Consider the following 10,404-nt stretch of genomic DNA (forward strand, 5'->3'; position numbering starts at 1 on the left):
TAAAACCCCTCCCCTCCCCCCACCCCGACCTACTCCTCCCAGTACGACTACCCTACCAACACGCAAATGTTGCAAGGCACGGGGCCCATGTCACCGCACGGCGGCCACATGTTCTTCAAGCATTCCCCGCCCTCCACGCCGACCACCCCGTACCCTCCCATGATGTACGAGGGCGGCTTCCAGGGCATGCAGCACGAGTTCTACGGGCCGGGCATCGGCAGATATCCGCCGCCGCTCTACATGCGGCCCGGGCAACAGGTGGGTGACAACCCTTTCTCTCCCTCAGCTAGTATCAAAGACCAGGACTTAAACTGTCCAAATCGGGACGGTACATGTCCAGTTTCCCATGTACCATGATCAATGTTCAAAGGACACCATCTCACATGTTACACATGTACAGCAATTGTCAATATATTTTCTTGTACTCATTTCCACATTTACTAAACGAACAGCAGAGCAGAGAGAGACCATATTTAGTGCCCCATTAGGTCTTGCTTTGAACATTATACTTGGCTTGCTTATTAATATAGCATACAGAGCAAAGCCAAAATGTGTAGGGTAACGAACAATCGGTTGCCAAATTGGTACACTTTTCTGAAATTTCAACAGAGTTTCTTGTATCTATTTCGATATTTACTAAAGGGGTCACCAGTTGAGCAGACAGAGAACTTAACAGGGCAATATGCCCTTGCTTTTTAATATTATACTGGCTTATTATAGGGTCTCAAGTAGTTTGACGCACAGCAAAACCTCTTCAATCAGTTGGTAAATACGTACACCTTTTACATTGATATGAAGAGCACACCAACAAGGCGTGATTTACAAATGACCCTCTCGTAGCAAACAGTAATTTTTGCGTCTGTTGCTATACAGCTCCTTGAAGCAGCTCTTTCGAGTAGGTTACACCACTCAATCGATGACTAAAGCCTGTCTCCACGCGTGCAACACAATACTTAGTACTTAGTAATAGATGATTTTTAACCTTACGAAAAATCTTTATGTATAGAACAAGTACTGCAAATTTGGAGAAAAAAATCCAAAAAATCCGGTCGATCGTTGACACCAGAATAAAATGAAAAGGCACAAAATTGATTGCAAAGAAAGTAGGACTCATTTTGATTCTTTGTCTGGCTAAAATGACGCCTCAGGGTTATTTTATTCCTGAATAGATCTAGATTGACCATTAAGTACGAAATTGTTTTGGAGAAGTGACTAGCTTGAGGCTCTTTTGCTCTTCTTCTTCATCTTCTCCAAACCAAAATGACCTAAACCAGACGTCTGTCACCATGTTTTGTTAAATGTTTCGTATGTTTTATCACGCATGCGCAGCTACATCCACCGCCGGTGACGTCATCAGGGTCGAGTTCAAAGGGCACCGGAGAAGGGACATGCGCAGTGTGCGGCGACAACGCAGCCTGTCAGCACTACGGGGTCCGCACTTGTGAGGGCTGCAAAGGGTTTTTCAAGGTACCCTGAATTTACTGTTTACGTTATCTAAATACTCAACAGTCATCCAGGTTGTAGAAAAAGTGTTTTTATCCCTTGAGTTGATTTCATTTACAAAAAAGGTGATTTAGAGTAAAACTTTGTTTCAATACTCCTTCACTCAACAGAGACGGTGGGCGGTATAGACTTCCTTGATGACGTCACGTGTGATCATGTGACTTAAGTACCTGTGATTGGTCGCTTGAATTAAGAGGAAGACTGAAGTAGGGCAGGCGAAAATTCGATGCGCTGACGTCGACGTTTTATGTTGTAGCAAAGGTTTAGCCCTGTACTATGCTATAATCACCAACATAGATTATCTTTCCTTGAGTCTAACTTTTGTTGTTGTTTTTGTTTATTGTCAACAGCGGACGGTTCAGAAGAACGCGAAGTACGTGTGTTTGGGGAACAAGAACTGCCCGGTGGACAAAAGAAGACGGAATCGTTGCCAATTCTGCCGCTTCCAGAAATGCCTGGCTGTCGGCATGGTCAAAGAAGGTGTGTATCGCATGTTCTTGTTCTTCTGCAATGGACATGTTTCACTGGGGTGGTCGCGGGTTCGAATTCCGGCCCGGTCATATCGAAGACTTTGAAAATAATGTTGGACTAAAGTTCAACATTTACTATCAACACAGATAAACTTTCATGATAAATTATGAGTGGTAAGGGTAAGTTTGAAACAGCTTTTTTCCCGTTCTAGTTGTCCGCACGGACAGCCTGAAGGGTCGGCGGGGCCGCCTGCCTTCCAAGCCGAAGAGCCCGCAGGAGCAGTCCCCTCCGTCCCCGCCCGTCAGCCTCATCACCGCCCTGGTACGGGCTCACGTCGACTCCAGCCCAACACCTCCCACTCTCAACTACAACTTGGTTAGTACCTACACTGCGTTGTACTTTCTTAAATGCTCTTGTGGTTGCTGATTGGCTGGTACCAGACAGGTGCAGCCTTTGCTGTGATTGGCTTAGACAATTTAAAAAATGTTTCTAATTGGCCAGCGTCATGGTTCATACGTAAACAGGTTGCTGATTGGCTGGTAACAACAGGTGCAGCCTTTGCTGTGATTGGCTTAAAACCTATTGTATTATCGTTCAGGTTTTGTGTCCTTTGTTGTCGTTACCATATCGAATGAAAATGTGCATTCGCAAACTCCCACCTTGCAGCTGAATTCCCATGGGATTTATGTCACCAACATGTCAGCAAAGAAAGTATACTAAGGACATGCTCTCTTTCACACGTGCCCTCTGGAGCAGTTCAAAATGCCAGGGGAGGAAGGGGAGAGCCCAAAGAGCGACACGGAGCGCGTGCAACAGTTCTACGACCTGCTGTGTTCGTCCATCGAGGTCATCCGGACTTGGGCCGAGAAGATTCCGGGGTTTCCCGACCTCCTCAAGGAGGATCAAGAGCTGCTGTTCCAATCCGCGTGCTTGGAACTCTTCGTACTCAGGTTGGCCTACAGGTGAGCCGCAACCTTGTCTGTGATTGGATGTTTTGAAATCCCATAGCGGTTGCTGATTGGCTGGTGCCAACAGATACAGCCTTTGCTGCTATTGGCTGAGTCAGTTTGGAAAATGTTTCTGATTGGCCACTTTGTGATGGCGTGATGGTTCATTCGTTAACAGATTGCTGATTGGCTGGTAACAACAGGTGCAACCTTTGCTGTGATTGGCTGACACAATTTTGAAAATGTTTCTGATTGGCCAGTTTCTGGTGGCGTGATGATACATTCGTAAAAGGGTATGTCACCTCGTAAGGGGCGGTATAACCCCGACCAATACGGTCGACCGATGATGATGATGATGATGAAATGATGTTACTTACTTCAAACTTCAAAAAAGTGTTTTTGGTGATGATTTTGACGTTGTTGCAACTTCTCAACAATCTCACTGATGACATTTTTGGTCCCCTTAGGTCTGCTCCATCTGAAGAGCGGCTTGTGTTCTGTAACGGCGCCGTGCTCCACCAGCAGCAGTGCGTCAGGAGTTTCGGCGAGTGGATCAACTACATCATGGAGTTCTCCAAGTCTCTACACGCCATGAACGTCGACATTTCCGCCTTCGCCTGCATGGCGGCGCTCGTGCTCATCACAGGTGAGCTCACGACTTTAAAAAATGTACAAAAACAAGAAAAACACAATAGCAAAATGAATTTCATCTGGAAAGTTCGTCTGTGCTGGTAGAAGTCATTATGAAGCAAGTTTATACTGTAATTTCCAACAAAAGACATTGAACTTTTCGACTGTACAACTCCAGTCCTTGTCAAGAAATGAGCTCTTTCTTTCCCTGAGAAAGACTGGAGTTATACAGTTGAAAATTTGGGTTAGTTCTATTTCTTGTATTGGAAATTTCAGCTTAAACTTTCTTTAAAATGTCTGTTTTCAATGGCTAGAAAGTGCTTTTCTTAAGATTATCTACTTTTTGTCAATTCTATTGTTAAGCACTAAGAAAGACGTGGTTTTCTTGCACATGAAATATGAACTTGACCTTGTAATATGACCTTGAACGTGGCGTTGTCCCTAGAAGTAACCCAATGCTTTATTTTCTCTCGCACATGCGCAGAGCGCCACGGCCTGAAGGAGCCCGAGAAAGTGGAAGAGCTGCAGAACAAGATCATCTCCTCCCTCCGCGACCACGTGACCTACAACGTGCATGCGCAGAACCGTCCGCACTACTTCTCCAAGTTGCTGGTCAAGCTGCCCGAACTGCGCACGCTCAGTGTGCAGGGCTTGCAACGCATCTTCTACCTGAAACTCGAGGATCTCTTGCCCACTCCTCCGATGATTGACAACCTCTTTCTGGACACCCTACCATTCTAAAAGCTAAGGCAGGAAGGGGGAGGGGGTGCCCATAACCCCCAAACACACCCTCCTAAATCAATTTCCATTTTTTCACACCGCTGAATCTTCTGACCTAAAATTCACAGCAAGAATCTGATTCTTTGTCTTAAGAAAGTTTATCTTAAGTTTCCAACTTCTTACACTTTGCGATGGATTTTGCTTTTTCTAATCCTTTTTTTCAAAGCTTGTTCTGTAGATTTCTTCTTTTTCTTTTCACATGAAATTTTGTTGCCTGTTGGATTTGTAGTCCAAGAAAGAAATTGCGTGGTCTTTTTTAAATCCTTTTTTATCTAAAGGAAAATGCCTGGAATTCTTGCCGAAGTGATGCCCAACTCTCTTTTTAGTGCCCCCTCTTACACTCCTACTATTGTTTCATAGGCCCATGCGGACATGTGCAAAAGAGATATGACTGTATAAAACCTTCTTTTTCTTCCATCTTTGGATTATAAAAACAGAACTCTCTTAATTTTGTACCGACAAACGTAAGATTTCACACAAAGTGAGAGGTAAAGACCATCCTTTTTTGGACGGTACCAAAATGGATGAAAATAGGGGTTTATACAGTCAGCATCTACGGTGCTAACAAAAGATATCTAATTTCTTGCCCTAATGACATTAATATAGACGGACAAATTAATAACTTTTTAAAAAGAGGAATACATGCTTATTTGCTTAGGATGGGAAGGTGATTGAGACAAGAAACATTCTTGATTTGATTTTATCAAACATGAAAGTTTTGAAAAAATCATGAACTGCCCATCCCTAGGAAATAATATCTCATATCCGTAAGAACTCATGCTGGTATCATGGGTGTAACGAACGTTTTTTTTATTGGTTAATATAATAATCGATTTAGCTTGATAAAGTTGACTTTTAAACAGTTTTAAACATCTAAAACCCTGGCTAGTATACCCATTAATTATAACCTAGAGGTAGGGCTTATATGTGGGAAGGTTCAGATGGCATTTTGCAAGGAAACGCGATTTATAGGAAACTTTATCAGAATATTTTTATTTGATCAAGAAAGAGCAGACATGGTGTATTCTAAAGCTTGTTATATTTTGAGTTTTAAGAAAATTATGTTTGAAATAGCCTATCGAAGCCTGTTGACAGACATGCTAAGATATACATTTTTTGATTAAGAGGTAAAAAAAATATACTTGGCTTTTATGCTTTTTTTTGTTCGCTCCGGAAGCTAATGTATAGTACAACATGTGCACCCCCGCACAGATACTTAGAATGGAACAACCCAACAGGTACATTATGATGACGTAGACCACACAAAGTGTTCTAGAACACCTGCTATTCTAGAACACAAAAAAGTACTACTCTAGAACACCATGTGTGTTCTACGTCATCATTATGCACCTGTTAGGCTGTACCATTCTAAGCACTTATGTGGGGGTGCGCATTTGGTACTTTACACTAATATATGCTAACCCGTGTACAGAGAGGAATGTATATGTATTAAACATGATGAGCTATTTATTTATATTTGGTGCCTTACAACAAAAAAAGTTCATGCTGGTCAACCCAAAGCTAGCAGAGGTCTAACACAACCGCTAAGATCGTTTGGTAAGGCTGGTGAGCTATCGTGATGGGGAACAGTAAACAATTGTTGTGTATACAACAACGAATAAAAGAGTGTTACCTGGCAACACTTGTTTGTTGTGTAAACAACAACAGGAAGCACCAGATGACTGGACAAGAACGAGATGTGACATTCTGTATGTAGTTTTGAAGGAACCAAATGTTTGTATGAATGTGAACTGGAATCAATGAGGCTGTTGAGCTAGTCGGATACCATGCCTGGGTTACTTGAAACAAACATCCTTGAATTCTACTTCCTGAAATTTCTTTGGAGATGCAATCATGAAATGTTGCAACTTTGCTACAATACATAGAGGCTTGGTTATAAAGATGTAAAGCGTTGGTGGCTTTCTTTGGTGTAGTGGGACCAAGTAATGAACCATGAGGGAGCCTACACATCCAGTGATTTCACCACTTGAACTGATCTAAAGCCGGGGGATTCCATCCATATCCCCGGTGTATTACCCCAATATCGTACCTCCTCGAAAATCCTATTTAACAAAATGAAGGCGATGATTTTCGTAATTGTCTGCCCGAGCCACGGGTAGTGGACTTATCGATCGGCCGATCTAACTCGCTGCGCCCGGGGTTTCCGTGACATTTCGGCTCGCGCTCGGGCCCCCTGGAGGCTTATTTCCGGGGCGTACCCAGGCGGGAAGCGTCCTAGCCCGGCAAGAAATCGAAATTTCCAGTCAATACTTGCTAATAGGCCGCCCTTCTGGGTAGACAGCTCGCAAACTTGTTGATTTGTTGCAAAAAGTATTGTTACTTCCATCGGCAGGTTTGCGGAAAACCAAGAGCTGCACCCACAACAGGCTACTTAGCCTGGCTACCAGGCTTGGACGAATCAAGGGTGTGCTATTCTTCTAGCTACTGTAAATTCATACATGAAAAGCCTACGCAAAAAAATGACAACAAAATATAAAGAAAGTTTGATAAAATGCTTCAAGTGACCCAAGCATGGTATCTAAAGGAGTCTTTATAACGTACCAAGGATGTTTTTCACAAAGAAGAAATCACGAAGCTCTTGTAAAGTGAATGTAACTCCCAAGTCCAAGTTGACTCTAATCTGTGTCGTCGGCGAAAAATATGTGCATAAATATTTGTCCCGTGTCTTGTGTCCTAGAGTAGGGAATTTTTACACGTTTGTACTTACTAATGAAGTGTCAGTCACCCAAGTTTATTGTAACACCATTGGACAAGACATAAGTGTGTATGTCGTCCACGGTGACGTCAACATCCGGGAACTCGTATGAGAGAACCCGTTACCATGGCGACCGTGTCGTGAGCCATTTTTTTTACTGTTTCACATGTGTTCGTGCGAAGTCTATACCGTGCAGCAGTTTTCAATGTAGTAATGTCAAAAAATGTGCAGTGAAAAACCATGTCACAATGCTAGCTATAGCGATGTCCCTCATGAAGTTTGTCTGTAAAACCATGTTTTCGACTTCTATAGTTGCAAAAGATTTGAATTTTAAACTCAAGATGAATTTTCAATATGTTTATGATGACTTCCACTTCAGTATTTCCCTAAAAGCACTTTGTATGTATTTGTGGTTATTTGGACTTTGATAAAAAAAATGCACTTGATTATTATTGGTAGAGGGACATTGCCGTATCACAAGTGTTTTGCATATATCATGACGTCACTTCCGGTAGATTATGATAAGTGTCCCGACCCTCTTGCAATGACGTAATTACTTCAGATGTTATGACGTACTACATTTGGTGACGTTTGTGTCAGTTTCTCTTCCGTTAGGTCATTAGCATAAGTTCTGTCTCACGAACCGTGTTGGGAACATCTACGCATGCGTGTGAAACCTATACATGTCACGTGCCCGCAAACACACTTTTCACTATGTTGCTTTGTACCAAACCTTACTAATACTAAAGCCAAGCTTCGACATTTGTACATGAAATAGTGGATTTATGATATAAAGTTTTGTATGATGAATATTGCCACGGCTATGAATAAAGTTTGTAACATTATGAAGTGCTCGTTTCTGTCATTTCTGTTATATTGTATTCAAGCAAAAGCAAAGAGTATTGTTAAAAATGAATCTACTGTATCACCATAGCATTAATGTACATATGAACTCAATCCTATTTAGCTACCCAATGAAACTAGGCCCGGGCCTATTACACTGTTTGGGTGAGGGGAAGTAGTAATAAAAAGCAAGTTGAAACCATACATTTGCTTGGGGATTAGCATTCTATGAAAGAGGTGCTAGTGCCACGGAAATTAAAAGAAACCTACAGTGGGGGTCGCTCGAAGACAGAATAGAAATGTCCAGACTATGCATGATGTACAAAATGACTAATAAACTAGTGGACGTCGCAACTACTAAGTACCTAATACCATCCCAGAAGAGAACAAGAAATAGCCATGCCAGTACCAGAGTTATCATCCAAGGATTGAGGTGTTCAAGAATTCATTCTTTCCTAGAACTATCGCAGAGTGGAACTCACTGTCACCAAGTACAGTAGGGGCATTGTCATTAGATAGCTTTAAACAATGTCTAGAGTTAGAAGTTCAAGGGTTAGGTGTAACAAGTCGATCGGTGTAATGTAGCCGGCTGCCGCCGCGCCGCGTGCCTGCGAAGCTGGTGTGTTACGCCGAAAGGCGGTTATACCGGCTATACAGATATAGATACAGATTCGAGTATTATATCAAAATGGTAAAAAAAATGAATGCCCAAGACTTGCCAGGATGGTGAGAAGGAGATATAGAACCATTGGCACAGGCCACTCGTGTATTGAGGATCTCACAATGTGCATTTGTCAAGGGAAAAGTGCTAAAGAACATGTTCGTATTACCGTAATTTATCAACCTATTTGTAGCTTCAATTAAATGGTGGGGAAAATACATGGCAATACATTACAATGCAACATGAAAACACATTTACTCTATCCTGCTATAGGATGTTGTATGTATAGTTTGTGTTTCTATGTTTGTACCGTTGTTTTCTATGTATGGGTGAAATACCTGAAATAAAGACATTCATTAATTCATATACACATACATTGCAACAGTTTAGAAATCCATTCTTAAGATTGGGACACATTTGGGAAAGTCTGGTAGAAAGAAAACCCGCGCAAAGTTAGGGAGACAACATCGCTGCATGATGGGGAGTGGTTTAAACGCGCGTTGCCGCAATTTCAGTGCCAAGCATTTTTTGTCCACAGCTCAAAAGCGACTCCTAGCGATGTGCTTCATATTTCACTAGATGAATACAATTTTTTGTCATGCTCACAGTGTAACATATTTCTTTTATTCATCAAAAACATCAAAACATAACAAGGAGAATGTGGTGCTACACTAAAATTTATAACTTATATTAACAGTGCCACACAACAAAAAACAATTAACATTTTAATACACAAAGTTGACATACCATTACCAAAGTCCCAGCACCCCGAGACATAAAAAAATGTCAATGCTAACAAAGTTATCTTGAAAAGATTTTCTTGAGCTGGAGTGGCTATTAAGGATTACATGTTGACCTCCTATATCTCATTGGTGGAAACGCATCCGCCAATCAGAGCTAGAAAGAGAATTTAGGCCCATTAACACATGTAGTATTTGGACTTCTATATCTTATTGACTGTTACACTTACAGACAGTCAAGCAGAGCTAGAAGTAGAATTTAGGCCCATTTTTTTTAGTATTTGGACTTCTATATCTAACTGACTGTTAGAAACAGTCAAGCAGAGCTAGAAGTAGAATTTAGGACCATTAACACATGTAGTATTTGGACTTCTATATCTAATTGACTGTTAGAAACAGTCAAGCAGAGCTAGAAGCGCTTGGTATCTCCAATGTAACTTTGAGTGAGTTGCATCGTTTAAAGTTGTACATAGAGGGTAACAATGAGGAGCCTCTAAGAATAAAGTGAGTGAGTTTAGCATTATCTGACACATATAAGACATAAGGTTAACAAGATGACCGAGTAAATCTTCAATATTGACATTATTGTGTAATATATCGGTATAAAAAATATCTCGGACATATCTACACGTATGAGGAAGCGAACAAGAACAACAACAACAAGGAAATGACAAGAAACTTACGATACTGCCATATTTCTGGAAAGTTCTGAGGGGGTAAATACAGAGGTATCATGGTTAGTACAAATTTAAACTTTCGCGCGCTCGGTGACAAGTAAATTCCATGCATATCAGCCCAAATCCCACCTTTTCAACACAAATATGGCATTCAACTTGTGCAAAAATATAGTATCCATTATTTCTGAGCTAAAATTTCTGAAATTATCCATGCAAAACGCAGAAAACAACAAAACATTTAAAGTCATCAGACGACATACGACGAAATTCAAGCATGGCGGGCGATGGTGACCTCTGACCTAGAAAAGTCCACTGAAAAGGAAAAATAAATTTCTTTGCATTTATATCAATTCTAACGTCTCAATTTATAGTAATTTCTGTGTATAACTATTGAATATAGATATTTAGATAATCTTAAGCTTTATATATTGTTATG

At 41.2% G+C, this 10,404-nt stretch overlaps 1 protein-coding gene across 1 annotated transcript; it reads left to right on the plus strand.

Annotated features, from left to right (window-relative positions):
• The first annotated feature begins 8 nt into the window (after window positions 1-8).
• Window positions 9-4,593, plus strand: LOC109480398 (nuclear receptor subfamily 4 group A member 2-like). The gene is made up of 7 exons (XM_019782595.1): window positions 9-258; window positions 1,330-1,467; window positions 1,854-1,983; window positions 2,186-2,349; window positions 2,731-2,936; window positions 3,389-3,567; window positions 4,036-4,593. The coding sequence occupies exons 1-7, from the start codon at window positions 67-69 to the stop codon at window positions 4,290-4,292; spliced, it is 1,266 nt and encodes a 421-aa protein (XP_019638154.1). The 5' UTR covers window positions 9-66; the 3' UTR covers window positions 4,293-4,593.
• Window positions 4,594-10,404: the final 5,811 nt, after the last annotated feature.

This window comes from Branchiostoma belcheri, unplaced genomic scaffold (assembly GCF_001625305.1).
Source record: "Branchiostoma belcheri isolate BF01 breed outbred unplaced genomic scaffold, Haploidv18h27 scaffold108, whole genome shotgun sequence".
Classification (NCBI taxonomy): domain Eukaryota; kingdom Metazoa; phylum Chordata; class Leptocardii; order Amphioxiformes; family Branchiostomatidae; genus Branchiostoma; species Branchiostoma belcheri.